Here is a 24,635-nt window from a genome sequence, read left to right as displayed (position 1 = left end):
AAGTCTTACCTGGTTCCCCTCAGACCTGGTCATGCTTTGCCCCTATGGGAACTGCACTGCACTGGAATTGATGGGTTTATACATCAGACCTCTCTCCCTCCCGACTCTGGAAAATGAGACAGTGGGACATTATTTTCTTCATCTTACAACATCCTCTAGCACAGAGTAGGTATCAATAAACTTTTTGAAGAGTGAATGCAGAGAGCATTTTTTTCCAAAGGTTTACAGTTTAGCACAACTGGGAAAAATCATTCTTTCAGCACTCATTGTTGGTAGAAGATGGGGAAGGACATTCCTGATGTGAGCCAAGGCCATCCAAAAACCACAGAGCGATGGTGAGAAGAAACTCAAACAACAGATAAGGAAAAGTAAAAAATTAAACCTGTAGCAAATAAGTAAATATTAAGCCTGAACCTCCTAAAGCAAATAAAATGCTCAGAATGTCAGTGAGAGAAGCAGAAGCCACTGCTTTTGACCAAATTTTATGACTATTTTTTAAAAGGTATGTTTCTTAACACTGCAGGTCTGTGATAAGTTTATAAACACTTTAGAGGAAGTACAAACATAGGTGATGAAAGTTACAGCGAGTGAGTCACGTTTGCAGCGCGTAGAGGATGATCCTGTCACACAGCAAACCTAAACTGCAGCTAATGATATAAACAGAGGATAATGATGTGGGGAGGCCTGCCTGCCTGGAAACAAGAAGGAAGTCAACTTGTGGATAAATAATAAAGCAGCAGAGGACACTGAAAAATGGCAGCCAAGTGGAAGCCCGGGGCAGAAAAACAATACAAAAATGGATCCAGGCACAGACGTAGAGAAGGGACTTGAGGACACGGGGAGGGGGAAGGGTAAGCTGGGACGAAGTGAGACAGTGGCATGGACATATATACACTACCAAATGTAAAATAGCTAGCTAGTGGGAAGCAGCCGCATAGCACAGGGAGATCAGCTCGGTGCTTTGTGACCACCTAGAGGGGTGGGATAGGGAGGGTGGGAGGGAGGGAGATGCGAGAGGGAAGAGATACGGGGAACATATGTATATGTGTAACTGATTCACTTTGTTATAAAGCAGAAACTAACACACCATTGTAAAGCAATTATACTCCAATGAAGATGTTTAAAAAAAAAAAAAAAAAAGGATCCAGGGACTTCCCTGGTGGGGCAGTGGTTAAGAATCCGCCTGCCAACTCAGGGGACACAGGTTCAATCCCTGGTCCGGGAAGATCCCACATGTCATAGAGCAACTAAGCCCGTGTGCCACAACTACTGAACCTGTGCTCTAGAGTCCACACACTGCAACTACTGAGCCCATGCACTGCAACTACTGAAGCCCGCATGCCTAGAGCCCATGCTCCACAATAAGAGAAGCCACCTCAATGAGAAGCCCTCGCACCGTAACGAAGAGTAGCCCCCTCTCGCTGCAAGTAGAGAAAGCCTGCGTGCAGCAATGAAGACTCAGAGCAGCCAAAGATAATAAAATTTAAAAAAATATGGATCCAAACAGAAAAATGATCGCAGTGGGTGTGGCAGGGACTATTCCATATTTGCTCTCAGAAGCATCCTCCAAGGAAGAGCTGAAGAAACCATGTCAAATTTTTAAACACAGAAAATGAAGTTAGAATCTTGGCCAAAACGAAGGACAGTGAGCAAAACTTCAGGCGCCTCCTTTTAGCTCTTACTTCTTATGTCCTGATCCTGCCTTAGGTTTTTTCTTCTCTAAAGTCAATGAAGATCTGCCAACACATTGAACGCTCCCTTTCTTTTTTTAACCATCAGGAAATTATTGTACTTCAAAATTTAGAGCACCCAAGCATTCAGCTGTCTTACAAGGTGCTAACAAGAGGCGGACAAGTAAAGCCCACAGCTGTGATGAGGAGGGCGTGGTTTATAAGGGTCTTTCACAACCACAGGACCACTCGAGCAGAGTTGAATTCCTGCCATTTGCCATCAGTATTTCTTATGAACGTGCCGCCCGTTAATGAGCTTGCAACACGATATTTTAATTGTCTGTTTACATGTCTACCAGCAGCTGGTGTGCTCCTTGAGAGTACTTTGCTTTTCTGTCCCGCCAGGGCCTAGCTCTGGGCTTGGTAAATAGTAGGTGCTCAATAAATGCAAGCTGGTTTTGAAAAACTATTATGTGCAACTACATAGAAATTGAAAAAAAGAAGTTAAATAAAAAACAGGTCAAGGAAAGTATCCATAGGCAGCCCAAACACTATTGGAAGCACACTTCTTTACCCCCAGTTTTTATATTAGTTAGAAAGAAAAGAAAAGAAGGAATGAGCTAAGTCTCTCTAGGGAATTTAGGGAGTGTTATGAACTGAATGTTTGTGTCCCTGCAAAATTCCTGTGTTGAAGCCCTAACCCCACAATGTTCCAAAGCAAACACTTCCTCCATTTTGTTGTGGTTCCACATCCCTCCTTAAACAACCATCATAATATACTCCTAACGTGCTCACACAGGCTCAGGAGCCAATCTGGGCCACTTACTGCTGTCAGGGGTGGAGGGGGAGAAGATGTATAGGAATAAAGCCGGGAATGGGGTACCTTAAGGCAATAACAGTAGTTCTGTTTAGGGTGGCACAATTATGGGTGATTTTTATTTTTTTTTTCTGTTTTCTAAATTTATATTGTGGTCATGTGATATTTATATCATTTAATCTTTTACTTGTAAGAAAAAATTATGCTGGGGAAATAGGCAAAACAAACACATAAGCACAGCAGACACACAAACACACACATGTATACAAACACACACACCTACTCATACATACACGCAAAGACACATATATTCACAAGCACACGTACAAACACACATACTCACAAACACACATGAGCTCCAGAATAAGAAACCTTGCTTGGATTCCTGGTTCTACCTCCTTGTACAAATTACCTTGCTCAGTCCCTCTTTTTAAAAATCTGTATAATGGGCATAACACCTGACCTGCCTGTCTCTGTGGGTTTACTGTGGGGCTCAATTCCTACAAGGCAAGTAAAATGCTGTGCCGATGGGGGGTGGGTGCAGCTCACCTCTACACTTCCCACCACAGCCTTGGATACAGTGACTTGGATGGTAAAGATGATCGTTTGGAACATGTTCACTTGCCAAGAATAAAAGTGCAATGAAAATAGCCCAACTAGCTCATAATTTGTAGCCACTGTGGCCGGCAGAGAGGGAGGAGGTGAGACTCAAGTACTGGCCTGGGAGTCGAGGGAATTTGTGCTGCCCTTTAAGTCCCATGTCTTGGAGAAGGATCAGCTCTCCTCACCTGAGTAAAACCCACCCCAGAGGGCTGAGGTGAGCATCTGACAGCTGAGGCTGTCAGCTGACTCACCACGGCCCCATCTTCACCCAAGTGCTGTTTGACAATGCGTGTGAGTGTGCCAGGGAGTGATGAAAGTGACACGCATTGGGGAAGAGACGGGGAAAGGAAGAAACAAACGAAAATTGTATTAAGTGCCCACTCTGAGACATTTGTACACAGCACACGGTTTATAGCTGACACGTGGTTGCCCCAGACTTTAACATGGAAGGAAGAGCAAGGGTCATTGCCCCATTTTACAGAGGCAGAAAACTAAGGCTTGTGATTCAGAGTCACCTGTCTGCACTCACAGAAGTTAGGGACAGATGCACCGGGGTTTCGAACACCAGTCTTCCCTCCTGACCCAGGATGCCTCCAATCAGGGTGATGGGGCAAGCAGGGTGTAGGGCCTGGGACAGTCATCGCCGTTCCCGGAGGGGCTGAGACTTGGTTACGAGCTCAGCTTTAGGAGAGAGCCAGCCGGAGAGTCAAGGTTCGGCTCCACCACTTCTTGGCTATGTGACCTCATCCACAAAGCCACTTAGCCCTCTCTCCAAGCCTCAGTCTCCCCATCTGTAAAATGGGGAAATAATGGCTCCTGACAGGCCGGCTATGAATCTAGAGGAGCCAGTGCCCGTGAAGTGCTCAGGACAGCGCCTGGCTCAGTGTAAACAGCAACCTTCAGCTGCCACTACTACTTTGTCACTTGTCCAGGACCTGCAGCTGCTCATTTAGAGTTTATTAAATGACTAACCAGAGCACGGCACTTTCCTGGCAGCGCCTCCCCAAACCAGCTGACAGTTTATAGAAATCCGAGATGAGATGGGCGGAGGCTCAGAGTATCTGAACAGCAGCATGTATTTATCGTTTGTGCTGCTCCAAGCTTCTGTTCCATGAAGCAGCTCCTACTGACGCCTTCAGGAAGGAAGGGAAGCATAAGACCCCAGTTAGCCTGCCTGCCTGCATCACACAGCAGCAAATCAGGGAGGAAATGTGTCCTGGGGGCATCCACCTGCCAGAGGATAGAAAGACAGGGCCCACCCCTCCCGCCCCTCAGAGTGATGACAGAGGCTGACTTTTACTATGGGCCCGGTCGTGCCCGCCCCCCGCATTGCCCCTGACATTTTCACAACGACCCATAGAGGAGGCACTGCTGTTATCCCATCTCACAGATGGAGAAAGAAGAGAAGAAGCAAAGTACCTTTCCCAAGGACTCACAGCTATAACTGGAGGGCTTGAACGATTCCGGAGGCTGCCCTTTGAAGCCCTATGGGAATCTTGTCTCTGCAGCCCCTTATAGCTCACAAAATATTTTCCCTTTTGATCTTATCTGACTCGCCATTTGTTATGGACTGAATCGTGTCCTGTCCTCTCCCACCCCCTGCGAATTCATATATTGAAGTCCTAACCCCCAGAACCTCAGAATGTGACCTTGTTTGGAAATAGGGTCATTGAAGTTAGTTGAGTTCACACTGGAGCAGGGTGGGCCTTCATCCAATATGACTGATGTCCTTAGAGGAAGGGGAAATTTGGAGACAGACAGACAGACACACACACACACACACACACACACACACAGAACACCATGTGAAAACGGAGGCAGAGAGAGACAGTGATGCTTCTGTGAGCCAAGGATTGCTGAAGACGGCCAGCAAACCACTGGAAGCTGGGGGAGAGGCCTCAAACAGATTCTCCCTAACAACCCTCAGAAGAAACTAACCCTGTTGACACCTTGATTTCTGACTTCTGGCTTCCGGAGCTGGGAGACAATAAATGTTTGTTGTTTAAAGCCATTCAGTTTGGGATAGTTTGTTATACCAGCCCTAGGAACAAATATACAACTGTTCCGGGAAATAGAGTCAGTTGCTCCTATTTTATAGGCGAGGAAAAGGAGACTCAGAGAAATGAAGTGTTATAGGCCAAACAGCCAAGAAGTGGGAGGGTTAAGAAACCCAATGTGTTTGCTTCCTGTTCCAAAGCTTATCCCACCTGATTGGAGCTGCTCTAGCCTATTATCATACGCCTCATATTGGCAGAGAGCTTTACAGTTTGCAAGGGTTCAACACATATCGGCTCAAGTGATGGCACAATAAACATAAAATGCTTTGCAATAACAGGGAACGTGGTAATAGCTGCATTTTCAATGGATGAAAGCGGTGCTCCGGAAGGAGGATGGATTCCAGAAGGTGAAAGTGAAGGCAACATCCACAGTGTGTTTCCCTGCTGGGAATATGACCTTTATTCATGTGTTCTCTGATTTAAATTATGTTCTCCTATTCAAATGATCTTGGCCTGCAGAAGAGTTATTTATCCCTCTTCTCTGGCCTAGCGAATAGGCCAGAATCTGTGATGAACACGTCAGGACAGATACCTCGGAAAATATTTGAAAACAGTCCTTCTGATGCCACCGTGCAAATAAGACATAAAAAGTGATTCCTCCAACACCTAGGCAGGCAAACAGAAGCAAACAGACATGTCCATTTCCAGCCTTTGGAAGCAGCAGAATCTCATCTGGGTCGTGTAAAAACACAGCCAAGAGCAGTCTGCCCTGACCCTGTCCCTGGCTCACAAGGAAACCCAGTTTTGTGATGTGTTTTCAGCCAAATGACAGGTGTGAAAGCAAGAGTGATCATGTCCTTCGTAACGGACGTGTATTCAGAGTTGAGCTCCCAGACCTCTTAACAAGGAACGGAAGTACCTGTCCTGAGGCCCTGGGGACCTTCTGCCCAGAGCATCCTGTGTCCTCCTTGCTTGGTACCTTGCCTAAGGGTCCCTGACCCCAAAGACCTCAACTCCGTGGCGGCCACATTTGCAATGCGCTGTAAGAGCAGCTTGCCAGTTCATACTATCCAGTCAGCTTTGGGTTCAGCACCTTTTAGTTCCTCCGAACTGATGGAAGGTACAATTATCTTCTCCATTTTCACAGGTAACTGTCAGTGAACATGTCAGTGAGGGCGGCAAACCCTTGGGACCTGAAAGCAGGGGTTCCTAACCAGGGGTGGGCGTCACAGCAAGACTGGGGGATGTCGGGGATGTTACGGCAGAAGAGTCAACACCGTCCCTACGTCTCGGCAGGTGGGCAGGAATTTTGCAGGAGGACAAGGACGAGGGAAGGACATGAGAGGTGGAAATAAGAGCACGGATAAAGGCGAGGAGGCAACAGACTCAGGTTTCTGAAGAACCACAGTGGTCCAGTGCGACCGGAGGGATGGGAACAGTGGGCAATGGGTGGGGGCTTCCACCTACCCCACCTCCTCCCAAGGCCGGCCTTCCTGGCCTCCCCATCACTCTGTGTTCAGGCTCATGCGTGTTTTTTGAGGCTTGGGTGCTCCAACCTCCATCTCTCTCCAGCTTCCAGGCCTTCCCCTGGGATGTGGCGCATGCGTGGGTGGGTCACACCCCCATCCAGCTACCCTCCTCCGGGGCTCACTTCCCACTGGTGTGATTGTCTGGTTGCTCCTTGTTGGATGGACGGCCTATTAATTTCCAATCGCTGCTATGGCAAAGTACCACAGACTTAGTAGCTTAACACATCGCAGATGTGCTCTTACAGTCCTGCAGGTCAGAAGCTTGAAATGGGCCTATCGGGGTTAAAATCAAGGTGTCCACAGGACTGTTTCCTTCTGGAGGCTTCTGCTTCCTTGTCCTTTCCGGCTTCTAGAGACTACCTGCATTCCTTGGCTTGTGGTCCTGCATCACATCACCTTCCCTCTGCTTCCTTTGCCACATCTCCTCTGACCCTAGCTCTCCTGACACTCTTGTAAGGACTCTTGTGATTACATCAGCCCCACCCACATAGTCCAGGGTAATCTCCCCCTCGTAAAATCCTTAATTTAATCACATTTGCAAGGTTCCTTTTGCTATATGAGGTAACATATTCGAAGACTTTGGGGATTAGGATGTGGACATCTTGAGGGGGCTGTTATTCAGCCTGCCGCAGATGAATATGCTGACCCAGAGCTGTGACTCAGTGTGCTTGATCTGTTGGATAGTTAGAGCACGGTGAGCGCTGGTGCATGGCAGGGTTGGGGGCATGACTGAATTGCAGAAAACACGTGAGCAGGGCATGCTGGGAGAATGTGCGTGGAAACTGGGAATATGTGTGCGAGCCAGGGGTGATTATGTTGAAAGGGGGACATGCAGCAAAAAAAATAATAAAAGGGACATAAAGCAAACATAGTGGTTACTTCTGCAGCCTCAGTTTCCTTATCTGAAAACTGGGAAGATGGACCAGGCTGAATGTGCGGCTTTATAAGGCCATGCAGCTAGAATATTAGTAAGGACTGAGGCCAGCAATCTGACTTCCCAAGCTGTACCTCTTTCCCATCTCCCATGTCCCCTTATCCCAACCTTAAATAGCCCTTCTCTCTCTCTGCCTCTCTGTGTGTGTGTATAATTTATTGAGATACAATTTACGTACCATACAATCCATTCATTTAAAGTGCACAGCACAATGGTTTTTAGTGTATTCACAGAGTTATACAACTGTCATTAATTTTAGAACATTTTTATCTCTCTAAACAGAAATGCCCCCAGCCCTAGGCAACCCCTAACCTACTTTCTAAACAGCCCTTCTTTGGACCCAGCACCGCCTGGCTATTTGCCAGCCCTTTTTTCTGCTCAGTGCCAAACGGGAGGCTTATGCTGGCTGTCAGACTGTCCTACCCACGCATTCTCTTCCTGACCCTCTGCCTTCAGACTTCTGCCCTCATCATTCTGCTGAAAGGCTTTCTGAAAGGTCAACAATGACCCCGGGGCCAAATTCAAAGGCTTTGCCGCTCTGTACTTACTGATTTGTCAGCGGTCCCTGACTTTAACGACCTGTCATGGTGGTCCCTTTACCACTGCCCTGCCCGGGACGCCTCACCTTTTGCCTGCTGTGTGAATGGTAGGGGATGCTAGGGTTCTGTCCTCCCCCTCTTCCTTCTGCAGTAGAGAAGTTAATGCCCACGGTCTGAATGCCAGCTTCGCCGTGCACCAGCTGTGTGAGCTGGGGCAGCTGACTTCATCTAAGTCCGCTTTCTTGATTTGTATCTCAGGAAGAGTAACAGTACCCACCCCTCGGGGTTATTGTGGGGGCTAAATGAGTTAATTCATAGGAAGAGCTTGCTGGGAGAACTGCTTGGCACATATGAACAGGCCACGCTCAGTGTTTGCTGATATGATTACGTTGCTCCTCCTTTTGTTCAGTTGAGTTTATTCATAGCCATGTTTTCTCAATAACTTCTATGCATCACACTTCCCTGGGGTTCAAATTTCCATTAAATTCAATTATAAGCAGGGGCTTTGGGCAAGTATAGCTTCCCCAAAGCCTCACTTTTGTGACCTGTAAGATGGGGGTAATAGTAGCTGGGTCTTAGGGTTGTTGGAGAGTTTAAGTAAGTTAATACATGCAAAACATTTAGAACAATGCCTGCCACGTAGTAAATCCTCTAGAAATGTCAGTAGCAGCAGTAGTTGTAATTATCCAGCCTTCATCTCTCACCTCCATGTGATGGTGGGTTTGACTTGACCGTGGATATCACTTGCGTGTTCTACCATCATCTTAAACCAAAATCACATCTGAGCTCATCAATTTTTTCACGGCAGCTTCTATCACAGCTAACTCAAATCACACTGTTGGCACCCCCAGTCCTGGTTTCCCAGGTCGAAAGACCATTGGTCATCTTGCATCTCCTTTGTCCTTTCTATCCAATTTTCATCCTTTCCAATGACTCACATTTGCTCATTCCCACCCATTCACTTCCCCCACTTTTGTCTGGGGCTTGCCTACCCAGGTCTGAAAGTCTGCAGCGACCTCTTGCCTGCCCCCAGTCCATCCACCAAACCAAAGTACACATGATACAAAATGCATTGTCCACTTCTGGGTGATGCTTCTAAGTACTCTCCCTACCCCCAACTCTGCCCCTGAAGGAGCTTCTAAATCTTTAAAAAGGGTCTCTGCGAGCCAGTCGCCAACTGCCATAATTAAGTGGGACTTTCCACGGTTTCTCCTCGAGTCTTTGCCTCTTAGTTTTGGTTTGGGTATATGTTTCAGATGCTTGGCTTCATCCTTTCTTTTCAGTCTGGTGTTGGAGGTGAAGCCTGTGGCTTCTTTAAAACTGAAAATCACACCTCCACCCATCCTTCTCTCTTGAGTCATCCCATCCTCCCTGTTTCTATTTCAACATTAATCTGCCTTTTATCCAGTCAACCTCTTGCTGTGTCAGATAAGGGACCCTATCAAGCTCAGCACCACATTATTTTTCCTTAATTTATTCTTTTAGGCAGACCCATCTCTGTATAGGTTTTGTGATGTCATAGAATGAAAGACACATTATAATTAAGCCACAACTATTAACATGAAAGGAAAAATGTGGGGGACACATAATGAGGGATTGGAGCACTTAAATAAGTGACTGCATTTGGTCAGTGAACTTCACTACAGCCAAGGCAAAGAGAAATATACAAGGAAGGGCATAATTAACGTAATTTACTAAAGGTAATCATGCCAGATTGCTGGGGAGACAAATTTACCTTCAAACAGAAGGATGGCATCATCTCATAGACCAGCTCTAGGAGAATTTCTGCAGTGATGGGAACATTCTTCCATCTCTGCATGGTCCAATATGGCAGCCACTAGCCACATGCAGCTACTGACCACTTGAAATGTGGCTAGTATACCCAAGGAACTGAATTTTTAATTTGACTTAATCTTAATTAAATCTGAATAGCCACATGTGGCTAATGGTACCATAATTGGAGAGTGTAATCACAGACTTTTATGTAAATTATGTTGTAAAGTATCTTTAATAGAATATTTCAAAATTGCCAAGATCTCTCTGCAACCCTGTATCCATTTGCTAGGGCTGCCATAACGAAATACCACAGACTGGAAGACTTAAATAACAGAAATTTATTTTCTCACAGTCCTGGAGGCTAGACGTCCAAGATCAAGGTGTCAGTGAGGTTGGTTTCATTCTGGGGCTCTCTCCTGGGCTTGCAGATGGCCCTCTTTTCACTCTGTCCTCACATGGTCTTTATGCAAACATCCCCGGTGCCTCTTTTTGTCCTAGTCTCTCTTCTTATAAGGACACCAATCAGATTGGATAAGGGTTACCCAAAGGCGTCATTTTAACTTAATTACTTCTTTAAAGGCCCTATCTCTAAATATAGTCAGATTCTGTGGTATTGGGGGTTAGGGCTTCAACATATGAGTTTGAGAGGGGACACAATTCAGCTCATAACAGAACCCTCTGTGCACTATTAAACAACAGACAGGTAAAGGCATTTTTGATCAGAGGCCACAACTGGATAGTTCAGGTGTGTATCTTTCTAGCGACATACTTGGGACTAGGATGGGCTTCTGGGAATTGGGAAATCAAAGGGTGTCATATTCCTTAGGCCACAGTCTCTAATAGCAATCCCCTCACCCAGAATGTGAACTCACACTCCTCTGCCTGGCAGTGAAGGCCCCCAAGATTTGACTCCATTGACTGAACCAGCCTTCTTTCCTCTCTTCCTTTATTCCTGTTCCTCTGCTTTGTTCAGACCTCTCTACCCCATGTACCTCATACTCACTCCTGCTTCTCTGATTTTGTTCACACTGTCCCTCCTGCTGATAATACCTTTTTAACTCCAGCATCATCCTAAGAATTTATATCCTGCTAATCTCAACCAAAACCCACCTCATTCTCAAAACCATCTCTGAACATTCAGTCTTCCTTAACATCATTCTCTCTTGTTTTCACATCCAGTCACACTTGAAACAAACACCCCATGATTGAAAACGAAGTTCTTCTCTAATTGTTCCTAGGTCTTAGTGTTGTCTCTGAAACGAAATCATAAACGCAAGGGTCAGGGAACAAGTGACCAATCCCTTCTGTAGACTTGACATCCTAACATAGTACAAGCACATAGTAGGTGCTCAATAATGTGTCTGCTGCTTGGTTGACAGACGTAAGTATTTTTTGTCCCTTTTCCACCTCTGAACTGTTTTTCCAACTTTATGTACAGCTGCACATTTAGTATCTGGAGCAAACCTGAGGCTGCAGCATATCACTCATCCTGTGTATTACATTTACAATAAAGTCAAAGACAGATGGCTAAAAAGAAACTCTAATCATCTCTGATATTATTAAATCTTCTAGTCTGAGTTCTCAGAGAGCCCAAGAAAATTTTCTTTTAATCCCTATGGGCTTTCTATTCCATAGATGAAGTTATAGAGCTGGCCTGAGAAGCAATTTTGTGAAATCATTTACCAAAGGGGAGGGGGGAAAATCATTATAGTCCTCCTTTGGAGGTTTGCAAGTAATAAGCATGCTCTATTCTCTTCAAGCCCAGAAGAGCTGCGTGGGCTTGATAAATAGCTAAGCTTGGCCCACCTGCAGCTCTAAAAAGATGTCTGTAAACATTACAGAAGAGAACCATCAGAAAGTTGGTGGGTGTTACTGATGAGTGGCTGTGGGTGCTTTTGTTGGCCAACATGGCAGCAGCCTTCTTTCTCTCCTCTGTGAATGACTAGTGACCTGTATAATTCCTTTGTTTTCCTGGTGACTGTCTTAACCGATATGGCTTCTTTTAAAGCAGTGGTTTTCAACTAGGGAAGGTTCTGCCTCTCTCCCCATCCCACCTGGGGGACATTTGACAATGTCTAGAAACATTTTATGTTGTCACAGCTGGCAGTGGGAGGTGCTGCAGGCATCTCCTGGGTAGAGACCAGAGATGCTGCTAAACATCTATCTTCCCTTGTCCCTTTGCTTTTGAGGGTCTCTCTGCCTTGCATACTCTTCTTCCAGTTTTTTCCTCTTTCGTGTCCCAGTTCAAACAACACCTAGCCTTCCTTATCGAAAGCCACTCTACAGCATGCATTCTCAGTGGGAGCAAGGCCACCCCCAAAAGGGTAAAAATGGATTCTTGGAGGATTTTTTAAAATCTTACTCTTTTAATGTGTGTAAAGCACAAATACACATACAGGACATAAACAGATAGATGATAGGTAGGTAGGTAGATAGCTGATGTATCTATGGTACTAAAATTTCATAGAGGTGGTTGATTAAGAAAAAAAAAGTCTAAAAAAGCTCCTTAGGGGGCAATAATGAAAAAAAGGTTGAAAAATATTGCTCTGTGGAAACTGTCTCCCCCCTCCACTTACTCGCCAACATATACCCTAATTTACCTCCTTCCAGAACTTACTGCAATTGGAGAATACCCTACTTATTTTTAGTTCACTTGAGTATTTTCTGCCCCTCCCCACCCCTCTGAAAGTGAGCTCCTTGAAACTCAGGGATCTTGGCCATCTATTTGCCACTGTACCCCCAACACCTGCACATTGTTGGGCATGTAACAGATATTCAATCCATATTTGGCGATTCACTTGCATTGTAACCAAGGAATGATTTCCAGTACTAAACCAAGGACCCACTGGGCCAACCAGACCCCTCTTCGATGTCAACCCTCACTTAAATGCTACCAGATTCGTTGGGTCCCTTTTGGGCAGTGAGCTTAAGTCCCCTTCTTTCCTCCATGGTCAAGTTAATCTCTTAGCCCTGGTCTCAAGTAGCTCAAATTTTCTCTCCTCCCTGACCTCTGAGACCCAGCCACTCTGCAGTCCAGCCCTTCTCTATTCCACTGACATACCACAGTGAACACCATATGAATGTTTGACCCATTGAATTAAAACATTTGATCCATGAAATTAAAACATTTTGACCCATTAAATTAAAACATTTTCAAGTATAACAATAGGTTAACCATCTTAGAAATGACACAACAGAAGGAATGTATGATTATCTGATTTGATTTAGTAACAAATTGAATTACAGTGAGCATATGCTGTAGAAAAAAGACTGGAAGGAAGCAAACCAAAATATTACCAATGTTATCTATCTCTGGAATGTGGACTTGCAGTTTATTTCCTCCTTATGTTTTTGGCTAATTTAGGAATTTCCTATAATAAGCATGTATTTCTTTTACCATAAGAAACAAACGGTTTTTGGTGGTCGAGTTTTTAAAGTATCATTCATGATATTGCTGTGTCAGAGAGGCATATATAGGCCTGATCCATGGATGCAGGACCAGGCCTCTCGGATTACATGGTGACTCCCACAAAGCTTTTTTGGGGGGGATTTCTGTGCTTAGGAAAGCCATTAGATTTTGGCCAACCTAGTCCATTAAGCAAATAACACCAGCTTTCTTGCCAGGATGACAGCTACTATCTGTTCCATGGAGTTTTATATTTGTTAAGTTTTTCAAAGGTGTCGGTGACTCCCCAAAGTACAAAAATGTACTTATACTGTAAGACACTCACCCATGCAAAATGCAAAAACCAGCCAAACGAACAAAAAACACACGCCCACATCTTTCTCAGGGGCTTCATGGCTCCCTGAAGACAAGGTCATGACATCCTGACCTAGGAAGATTTCTTAGTGGAATGCCTCTTGAAACCTGGACCACATTTCTTCATTTTCTCCTCACGGGCAGCTACCGTGACCGGCTTCCCAAATGTCCAAAACTTCCCTTGTCCTGAAGAATTTTCTAGATGCTGCCTCTTCCTAGCACATCTCCCCTGAACCAATATGGTCAGTTCACACTTCAGTATCCTTAAAGGTGACATGAGGGGCTCTTAATTTTTTTTTGTGATCAAGGAATGCTTTCAAATACTAGAACTTTTGGCAGATCAGTTAATAAAAAGACTCAGTCAAACACTAGATCCAACAATTCATTAATAATTACAGTGCCCAGGGTGACAGCTAACAACGTCTGGAAGGGGCTCCAAGCATCCGGGCTTGGCACACAAATCATTTCAACTCTGAGCCATTGTCCGCCCTGACCTTGATCTCACATACCCACATGGTGAGGATATAGCTGACGCTGCACAATGTACACGCTCTCTTGTAACCAAGGTGAATCGAACACACCCATCAAGATTTGGTGACCTACCCGGGAAGGGTTCATGGCATGAATGGCATGTTGACACACGTGGTTTGAGAACCACTACGAAACTTGAAGTACTTCTTACATCCAAAGCACTCTATACTACAGGACAATGACTTTTAGGACCCTCATTTAAAGCAAACAAACCTGGAGAAAAATCACTTAATAAAAGATCGGATCTGGCTGCCCAAAGCTGACTAAAAAGACAGAGATTATTTGCTGGAGAAACATCATCCTTACCTCCTCCAGGGCCCACAGGGAGTCCACCACAGGCTTGACCTTTTTCTGGTTGTAGAGCCCAATGAGCTTGTCCACCACTCCTCGAATGAGGCCAGCACGGCCCTGTTTGAAGAGCAGGTTTAGAAGGGAAAACCCAGCGATGACTTTGTTCTCTTCATATAGCTTGATAGGGTTCACCTTCTCAACCTGCCACCACTGGAAAGAGAGAAGGTGTGGGTTACAGGCAATCAGTGCCAGGCCATGTTTGTAGCGTTGCACGGAGACAATGGGGCTGCACGTGGGTGGATTCCAGCTGCCCAGGTGGTGGCTCTTGCTGGTGTGTTTCTGTCAGCACCTCTTTGGCTGGACACTGCTACAGGTGCACAGTGGTGCTTCCCAGAAGAGCTCGGGATGTAGGTGGGGCACAGCCCTTTACGAAAACAACTCCTAGACCACCTGTGATCGGAATGTTAAGTCACACGGCTGGGCCCATCAGATCTGGAGTTGAATCCTGGCTCTACAATTTGCTCCCTGTTATTCTCTGTGCTTTGTTTTTCTCAGCAACATACAGTGGCAGGAGGTTTCCTGGAGAATTTAGCGTGAAGCGCTTGGCTTAGTGGATGGCGGTGGTGGTGATGGGGCTGGTGAAGGCAGCGGGGAGGGGTGGGGGGACGTGGTGGGAGTGATGTCTCTGCCTGCGCGAGCAGCTTTCCTTGGGGGAGCAACAGCAAGGCTGGAGAGGTGGGTCAGAAGGCATCAGATAAAGAAGAGGAAGGAAGCATAATATAGGAAGAAGGAACGGCATAACGGAGCGATGGAGCCACAGTGTTGGAACTACATCGATGGTTCTCAACTGGGGGCGGTTTTACCCGCCAGGGACATTTGGTAAATGTCTGGGGATGCTTTTTGTTATAACTCAAGGGGGGAATCAACTGGCATCTAGTGGGAAGAAGCCAGGGATGTTGCTAAGTATATACAATACATAGGACAGGCCCTCGAAACAGAATTATCCAGCCCCAGCTGTCACTAGCACTGAAGTCCTAAGCGGGATACCCACACCTGGCACATATGGCTCCCTTACTTCCTGTCTTTCATCTCCCACTCCAGACGTGAAAATAAGTAGATAATCCATTAACAAACTACAGAAATGGTGATCCAACTGCTTTGTTCTGATTTAATTGTGTTTCTTCTAGTGCTGGTTAGAATTTAGAAATCCAAAAGGTCCAGCTTCTAGAGGGTGCTAAGAGATCAAAATGTTTAATAGTTTAATACAGAAGGCAAAGAGGAGTGTGATGGACCCTTAGGAACATTTATAATAGTTATGTTATCGGTGTGTTTCTTTTACATCCTGCCTCCTTCCAGGATTTAGGAAGCTCAAAAAAGTAAAATATCTTGTTTTTTTTAAGTGGGGAAATCAGATTGTTGGAAAATAAGTGTAAGAAAGACAGGTTGTAAACAGGGACAAGGTTCATGCACATTTTTTACCAAAGTACGCTCCCCAAGGGCCTGGGGGCCAGCTCTAGGAGAGATCTGTATTTGGCGGTGGGCTGCTTGCCACAAAAGCAAAGGTAGAGAAATGATTAGTAACTTGATTTACAGTGTATCTGCAGCGCTTCCACAAAGCGTTTGTGAAATGAAATGCTTGCCGAAGCTGCAATTGCTGCACAGTTGTGTTTGTGTTCTAGAGCTGAATGCCTGGTTTTGAATCCCAGTTCTGTCACTCGCTAGCTGTGCAACTTTAAGCAAATCACTTAACCTCTCTGTGTTCAGTTTCCCTACTGTACCTCATGGGGTCGTCATGGGGAATAAATGTGTTGATACATACAAAGTACTTAGCTCAGCGTCTGGTGCATAGTATGTGCTCTATACGTACGAAATATTTTTATCACCTTAAGTTGGAGAGAGATTTTGGATCGAGAGAGTAAGAGCTCTGGATTTGGAGTCAGACTGCTCTCGAAATGTTGACTTCATTTGCTATTATCGTCATCGTTAGGATCTAAAAGCAAATGGCATGTGAACACAAGCTCCGTAAGAGTTTTAAGGGGGAACATCATTAAGATAGCTGAGTGAGAAATTCCTGTATGATTCCAAATATGCCTTTAATTTCTAAGCCTTTCTCCAATGTATAGAAGAAAATGCCTTTCTAGAACCTTCCAGAACAAGGTCATCATCCCACTCCTCAGCATGCCCTACCTTCAGTTTGCTTCTAACTGAACAACTAGTATTGAACCCGGCCTCTGAAAGGGAACAGTCTTCATTCTTGACCTCCAACTATAAAGGCTTCTGGTAGTCGGCGCCCTTGCTTTGAGCAGGAGAATCGTACCCTCCATCTTGGCTGCCTTCACGAGTGCCTTCACTGAACGTGGGCACACTGCAATTATTTCATTAGCGCTGTGTGTTGTGATTGTGCATGTAGGGGAGAAAGGGAAAACACTTCTTACAATTGTATGTAATTTGGGGCCAATTTGGTTCCCTACAGCAGGCCGTCAGCATCGTGTTAATTACAGCCACAGCAACAAAACAGCTGCGAGTGATACAAAGCCTGTCTTCAGGGGACACGCTCCAGACAGCATCCTTCATTAGACTCCATCCTTGCTCCCCTGTTTATCCCGAAGTTGCGATAACCTTGACCTGAACTTCAAAGCTCAAATGCAAACCGAGGCCCTTTAATTCTAATCTCACAGGGCAGGGAGTACTAATCATTCCAGAATCAGGGAGTGTTTGGAGATGAAGCCTTTGGCAGCCAGTGTTGGCCCTTTGGGGGCATATGGATATCCCACAGTGCCACAAGAGTAAATTCTAAACCCCTTTCCCTGGCTTTGTCTGACTGCCCTATTCACAGTGCTTCCACCCCATTCTGCTGTCTTCTACTTCAGCACCCTGTTTTCATCCCTTTCCGAGATTTTATGACTATTTACAATCATCTTATTAATATGTGTTACTTATTTCATCATCTCCTTCACTAGAATGCAAGAGTCCCAAGGGCCTCAAATGCACCTGTCTCATTCGCTGTGGTATCCTGGTGCCTGGCACAGCACCACAAATAGTAGGTGCTCAGAAGGTGCTTGCAAAGCGAGTGAATCCATCAGTGCCTCACTGGCTGCTGAGGAGGCTGAGAGGAGAGAGGACGAAGGCAAGCTCTGATGAGACATGGCGACCCCCTGTGGCGGGGACAGGCGTCAGAATGGAAGTTCAAGCCCAGATTAGTTTAATTCTAGTAAGTGTGGCTCCAGGTGGGAATGTAGACCTGAAGAGCTTCGTGGTGGGGTGAGTGCCCAGGGATGCAGCTTCTCAACTGCAGACACAGTAACCACTGTGTTCAGAGCATGAGCACGTAAGCTAGTGGTTCACACACTCGCCTGTGTCAAAAAGTCACCCCAGGAGCTTGCGAAAAGTGTCAAGTCCTATTGTCTCTCCCAGCCAGTAGGATGGGGCTACGGAGAAATCTCAAGTAGTCCTAGAGACCTGGTCAGAAAGTGGCCAAACTGAAAGGCTGGTCTCTCCATGGACCAAGTAAAGTGCACTAATGCTAAGTTTATTCTTGACCAGTGATTAAAAATACCAACACTTAAACAATCTCTGTTGAAATCAAAATACAGTTTTCTGGAGTTTCTCGGGCACTCTCATTTCTCTGCTTCATTTGGACAAAAGTGGCCCAAGTCACAGTCCTGTCCATGCGTGGTGAGCAGGTTGAGAATGCAGGCTTTCTTGCAAATGAATGATGCAGATGAAGGACAAACAAGATTTAGGCTATTCGGTCCATGTCCTTGGATGGAGAAGCTTACAACATGCCAAGCACCACACCACCAGCGTACTTTAGACATGCATGGATACTTACTGATTTTGCAAAGCTAAAGAAGCTCTTGGTCTCTCCAGTCACCATGTTGGATGAACCTGCAAATGGAAGATTCCCAAATCAAGCTAACGAAAATCAACATCTCTTGGTTTGCATGGAAGAATGGCAGTTGTCTGGCCCAGAACTGTCAAGAACTTGAAAAGAAATTTAGGTCAGCCTTGGAAAAATGAGGGAATTGGAGGGGGTGGGTGGCGTCGAGTTGACTTAATTTTAACTAAGTTTCACTGGATCAGAGAGGAAGTAACATTTCTCAAGGTGACTATCATTACTTTGGACAACAGGTCACGTGGCAAAAATGTGATTTAAGCCAACATTATAATAAAATGATGAGTTGCTGAAATGTCTTGTTGGTTCCATTCTCTGAGACTGAGAAATGAACTCCTTTGTGATATTACTTTATGGCTTGAATTTGATTCCTCGGCAAGTGAGGGGCTTGGGGAGCTGACCTTGGCTGGGCATTTAAGTAGTGGAGAGAGGCGGGGCTGAATTAGAATTTAGATGGATGGAAAGATGGGGTACAGAGGAGCAGATGAGGGTGAAAATAGGTTCACAAGCCAAGGAAATGGTGTGACCCATGTGTGAGTTCCAAAGAGGTCTGGGCAGAAAGGTGAAAACCACTTGAGACCAATGGTGTGGGGAACGGAGCCTTGCTGATGGGAACAAACAATATTCAGAGTTAAGACAGGAAGTCGAGTTAGGAAAGATTCCCTAACATGCTCTTACAGAAAGGAAAAACTCCTTTCTGCTGTTCTGGGTTGGGCGGGGGTTAAGAGATACTATACCTTAGTGGTGCCTTTTCGGCGACTTTCCTGCCTTCCCCCCACAGATTTGGGAGTAAGTTCCTCTCAGAGAACCGTTAAATGAAAAAACAATGTATGTCTTAAACTTAGTTCTTTGGCCTTGGTAAACTAGTAGCCAGTTAATCACTGCTTCTCCTTTTATGGGGTGACTTTTACGGGGTACAAGCTTCACAGCACTAGGATTTGATTACTTAGTCAAGTAATTGATGTAATAAATTAGATACTCGTGATATGATCGAGTTGTATACACCAAAATGACGTCATGGAACTGGGGCAAAAATAGAACCAGTAAATGAATAAGGATGGATAAAATGCTCATCTGTATTTGACTCATGTGTTAGTCATAGCCAATATCCCTACACTGACATTTATAGCTTCTCTTATCAATAGTAATAATTTAAAAACTGTGCATCCACCACTAAAGACTTTCAAATACATGGCCACTACTCATAATGCCAGAATACTCCAGCAATGAAAGTTTCTTCCTTCTCTTTCTGTCACAATGATCTGATGATGACAAAATGATGCTTGACTACTTATACCTCTCAGATATCTCTTTTATAAGCTTCTCAGCTAATAGTAGGGAAATGAGTGTTTTTTTCTGAGTTATGCAGAACTAAGGCTCAATTTTCTACTCTACTTCCATTGGGACAGAGTGCCAAAAATCTCAAGCATTGGAGAACTCCAAGATCATTTGGCTTTGGAATGTGACACCTGGCTTCAGATATGCTTTTTTCTTTGCAGAGACTAATGTTTAAATTGGTTTACCTGCCTATGACAAAGAGAAGAAGAAGAGGGGGGAGAGGAGTCTCTGGGGTCTCATTCTGCTGGAGAAAACCTGCTCCCAGATGTCTCTCATGAATCCTCCCAAACCCAAGAGCATATAAATGAATGTAGAGGCAGACGTGGGCTCTATCCATCCAGGGCTTCTGTCTTGATTGGGACATACAGGAGTAGTTTAGAGGAAGGAGATTCTGTACCTTGCAACTTCATCTCCAATAGTGAAGTTCCTCCCTTTTAAAACCACCACATCCTAGCCACTCTTCTCCATCCTCTTATGGCTGTTTTATTGCTTCATTTTTGGAACTTCCTTTGAAGCTATTAGTATTTTCCACCTGTGCCACCTTCTGTGGGTCGAGTCCCATCTCGTCACTACCTTGGCTTGGCCTTGCTTTATTTCTTTTAGAATGAGAAATGCTCATGGGGTAATAGGGCAGTAGGCACTTTTATAATTGAAAACAGTAGCGATACTATAGAAAACATAAAAATATTAACACCACCCCCATCTCATTATGCCAACATATCAACACATCTCATTTTTCAGAGCCCTTGTAAGCACACGTGCGGTGCTGCCTGTCGCCGAGCATGTCCCCTGCTTCTGTTTAGGGCTCACCATATAAAATGTAGGTTCCCAGTGGTTTGAGAAGGCCGAGACCTTTTCCAGTGTTGTCCCCACAGAGGCAATCCAAAACAATGTCCACTCCTTCAGCAGAGATTCTAAATGGGGAGAAGACAAAGTAAAATATTGTAACCTGTCAGGGACCAAGCTGTCAATCCCTTTTCCTTCCTGTGTCATACTGTTTACTGCCAGAATCAGGAACAGAGAGAGCTCTGGGAGTAGAAATAAATAGGGCAGAAGCCCGGGAGGTGGATGTATCCTCCTGAGTCCAACTCTAAGAATTGCACAAAGCTGCAGACAGCTAAGAACCTGGCTGGTGGTGCCAGCAGAGCACATCACAGTCGGTCTAGCCACCTCGCTCAACTTCTCTGAGCCTCAGCTTTCTCCTTTGTAAAGTGGAGCTAGCGGGACTTCCCTGGTGGTCCAGTAGGTAAGACTCCGCACTCCCAATGCAGGGGGCCCGGGTTCGATCCCTGGTCAGGGAACTAGATCCCACATGCCTGCCACAGCTAAGAAGTCCTCATGCTGCAACTAAGAAGTCTGCATGCCGCAACTAAAGATCCTGCATGCTGCAATGAAGATCCAGCATGTGCTTCAACTAAGACCTGGAGCAACCAAAAAACAATAAAAATAAATAAATAAATATTTTTTAAAAGTTTTAAAAAAATAAAATAAAGTGGAGCTAGCATGTTTCTTTGTGCTAAGAATGAAGTGAGGTGGCAGATGTGGTGCTTGGCCCATTGCCAGCCACATAATAGTTGCTCCGTAAGTCAATCAACAGCTCGTATTTGTGGAAATTGGGGTGTGTGCCAGGCTCTGTCCAAGGTGCTGAAGAGCGATAAAACCATCAAGCTTCCTGTCTTCATGGGGCTTCTGGTCTACCAGGGATTGGCTTTCTTCCCTCTCCACCTCCCTCCTCAGTGAAGCAATAAAGGCACGTTAATTTAACTTGCAAACTTCTATTTGTCCAATCTCCAGGTTCAACCTATAAACATACTCCTAGAGGAAAGGGGTTAAATAGAGAGGATTTTCCTACAGTGACGGAGGGCTCCAGAGGGAATCCACATTTGTACTCTATTAGGAAGAAGATCCCTTCTTCCATTCATTTATTTATACATTTATTAATTCACTCACTCATGTACTTAACAAACATCTACTGGGCTTCTTGGGTTAAAAGAGATTATGCGGGAGGGGCGGTAAAACCCGAAGGCTCTGGGAATTGTAGGGAATATGTTCCTACCCACAGAGTTCCCAACTCTGGCTGGGCCCTGCTCTGCTCAGACAAGAATGGCACTTCCTCAGGCTTGTGCCTTTGCAGGATTACCTTGTCTTAGCACATCGCTCACTTTTTCTACCCCCACCCTCATCCCCCAGCGAAGTTCAGGAACTGCCACTAACTGACGTCAACGGCTTTGTCCAGAGTGTCACCAACTAGGAAATTACACATGCATCTCCTGGGTTCATACACTAAGTTGACTGCTCCATGCCCCTGAGAGCTGAGTCTTTTTTTTTTTTTTTTTAATATGGAACACCTCACGAATATGCGTGCCATTCTTGTGCATGCTTGTGTCATGCTAATCTTCTCTGTATCATTCCAATTTTAGTATACGTGCTGCTGAAGGGAGCACCTGAGTCTTGATATGAATGTGCCCTTCAAAAGCCCTCAGGTCTTAACCAAAATCCAGCCCATTACAAAGGCTCTTCCAAAGTGATCAGCTTAGCTTCCCACCCAATAGAGTGCTTATCTCATGGGTGTGTCCGTTCAAGTCCCACCTGTAAATTCATAACCAGGGAGTTAAGCCAGTGGATCTCAAACCTACATGTGTGTCAGAATCTCCTGGAGGGCCCATGAAGATACAATTGCAGTTTGCCCTCCGTCTCCCTCTCCTCCTAGCTCTGCTGTACTTGGTCTGGGGTGGGGCCCAGGGAGCTGCATTTCTAAGAAGTTACCAGATGCTGATGCTGCTGATTCCAGCTGCACACTTGGGAAACCCCTCGTCTAAACCAGTTACTCAGAGGTCGAGGCAGCCTTTTTTTTTTTTTTTTCAGTAGTAATTAATTTGTTCCTTAAATATTTAGCACTGGCACCACACTAGGCACGGGGGTATCATGGTGAGCCCACACGGATTTGATTTCTCCCCTTTTAGAGGTTACATTAGGCAGACATCAATCAACAGTTAAACAAATAAAAATTAAATTGAGAGTGAATGGGGTCTAGTGCCACAAAGGTACTATGAAGCTGTTTAAATTGAGGGTTTGCCCAATCAGGGCTGCCAGAGAAGATGTCCCTGGGGAAGTGATGAGTGGCAGTTGGAGGAGGTAGGTAGGGAAGGAGTGGTGGGAACAGTGTTCCAGGCGGAGGGAACAGTATGTGCAAAAGCCCCATTCAGGAGGAGCCTGGTAGGCAGGAAGACTGGAGTAAAGAAGATGCGAGGGAGCTTGCTGCATGGTGAGGCTGGAGAGGCAGGCGGGAGGTCTGAGTACAGACTCTGTGGGGGGCTCTGGGCTGGGCCGCAGACCCGCTGATCAGGTCCCCACCTTGCATCATGGGCCGGGTAGCTCTGCACCTGTTTTTCTCACTTTGACCAGATCCATTTTTGCCAAGTTTGCTCCCTCGTGTGGAAGTGAGCCCTCCTGGGCCATCAAGTCCTCCCTGTGAACTTCAGTTCCCTAAGATCTCTCCCCGTGCCTGAAGGATGCCGCCCGTGCTTAAGAGCAGCCTCCCAAATGTGAGGCTGTGCACACCTTCCAGGGAACCCCCGATGGACCCGCCCGTTCTCTGCTCCTCACTTCTTGCCTGATGCTCCTCATACCCATATTGTGCTTGTGGGTCCACGTTCTCTCCTCTGCCAATCACATCTCCTTGCATTAGCTGCCCCGCCTCGGCCTCTTGCTCTCTCCTGTGGACTATGGTTCCGCAGAAATGCAGGGCAGGCCCATAGCAATGGGTGACCATAAGCTCTGCCCACTTCCCCATCCTCACCTCCCACTAACCACTCTGACCTTCTAGCTATTCCTAAAGTCCCACATTCAGGAGCACCTACTGTGTGCCAGGCACAGCTCTGAGCCTTCCTAAGTCTCATCTCATGACACCTCATGCCAACCCTGAGACTCAGGACCTTTGTTATACCCATTTGATGGATGAGGAAACTGAGGCTCAGTGGGGTCAGGTGACTGCAGGAAATGGGCGGACCCTGGTTTGATCCATCACATCCAGAAACCAAGTGAGGGCCCCAGAGATGGAATAGGGTTTTATAGGGTGGGCTGTGGCCAGCCCAGGGGTGACCACCACTGCCACTTCTAGTTCCCAGCGAGGGCTGAGCAAAGCTGGGGGTTGCTCCACTGGGCTTTACACTGGAAGGAGACACTGCAGGTCTCCTGCATATCCAGGCCACCTGCTCCTCCCACATCTCTTGGCATCTCTATAGCTGAATCAGGCAAGACAGGGTTTGGCCATGCACAGGGGTCAAATAAGCCACAAATTCACTCCCCATTGCTGTCACTGCATCCTTTAGAAGGTCAGTGGTGAACTGGGGGCCAAGAGAGGGGGAGGAGATGGATTCTGTGGAAAAGAAGCTGGGTAGAGGCAGGTGTCACTCCCAGGGCCCTGAGGAAGTCAAACCTTTAAGCAGACATTGCTCCTTTAGAGGCCAGCAATGTCCCTTCAGGTGAGAGCTGCAAAATTGAAAAGCGCTCCATCCCCTTTTCAGTCCTTATTAGCTCAATCAGTGGATCAGACGGAACTGGATAGTGGGTCTACTTAAATTGCTCCAGGCCCCGCAAGTAAGCTTGGGTCAGGTCCTCCCTTGGTCATCCTTACACTGAAAAGCACCTTAGCAGCATCTTTTAATGGAATAATCATGAATATCACAAGCAGAGCAGGTAGCCCATCAGAGGCACAGAGGCCATCCTCATTTCTTAGCTCACCCCCGCCCCCCAATTTCTGGGAGTGTCTGCCTCGCCTGCATATGTGTAATTGTAATTACATAAAAGCAGACAGGGTAAGGGCAGAGGGTTAAAGGCAACAGTTCCTATTCTGCTTTCTCCCTGTCTCATAAATCTCTGCAGACTTAAACAGCAAGCAGAAATAGCCCCAGCTCAGAGATTCTCTGGGCCAAATTCAGCAGCAAGATATTTTG

The 24,635-nt window shown here is 45.9% G+C and overlaps 1 protein-coding gene across 2 annotated transcripts in view; it reads right to left on the bottom strand.

Moving 5' to 3' along the window:
• Positions 1–24,635, bottom strand: part of VAT1L (vesicle amine transport 1 like) — a 151,479-nt gene that overhangs the window by 56,981 nt on the left and 69,863 nt on the right. The window contains exons 5-8 of one of the 2 annotated variants that reach the window (XM_082439105.1): positions 20,491–20,594; positions 18,280–18,335; positions 14,463–14,657; positions 11,092–11,118 (exon numbers count right to left, since the gene is read on the bottom strand). In XM_082439105.1, coding sequence (XP_082295231.1) covers positions 11,107–11,118; positions 14,463–14,657; positions 18,280–18,335; positions 20,491–20,594 — 367 coding nt within the window. In that variant the 3' untranslated portion in view covers positions 11,092–11,106. Of the gene's footprint in view, positions 1–11,091; positions 11,119–14,462; positions 14,658–18,279; positions 18,336–20,490; positions 20,595–24,635 lie in introns of those variants that run through there. The other variant, XM_082439104.1, reaches the window with a different exon arrangement.

Source organism: Balaenoptera physalus (genome assembly GCF_965194825.1).
Source record: "Balaenoptera physalus genome assembly, chromosome: 19".
Lineage (NCBI taxonomy): Eukaryota > Metazoa > Chordata > Mammalia > Artiodactyla > Balaenopteridae > Balaenoptera > Balaenoptera physalus.
The sequence above is the reverse complement of the archived record's forward strand: the minus strand, read 5'-3'. Positions and strand labels throughout refer to the sequence as shown.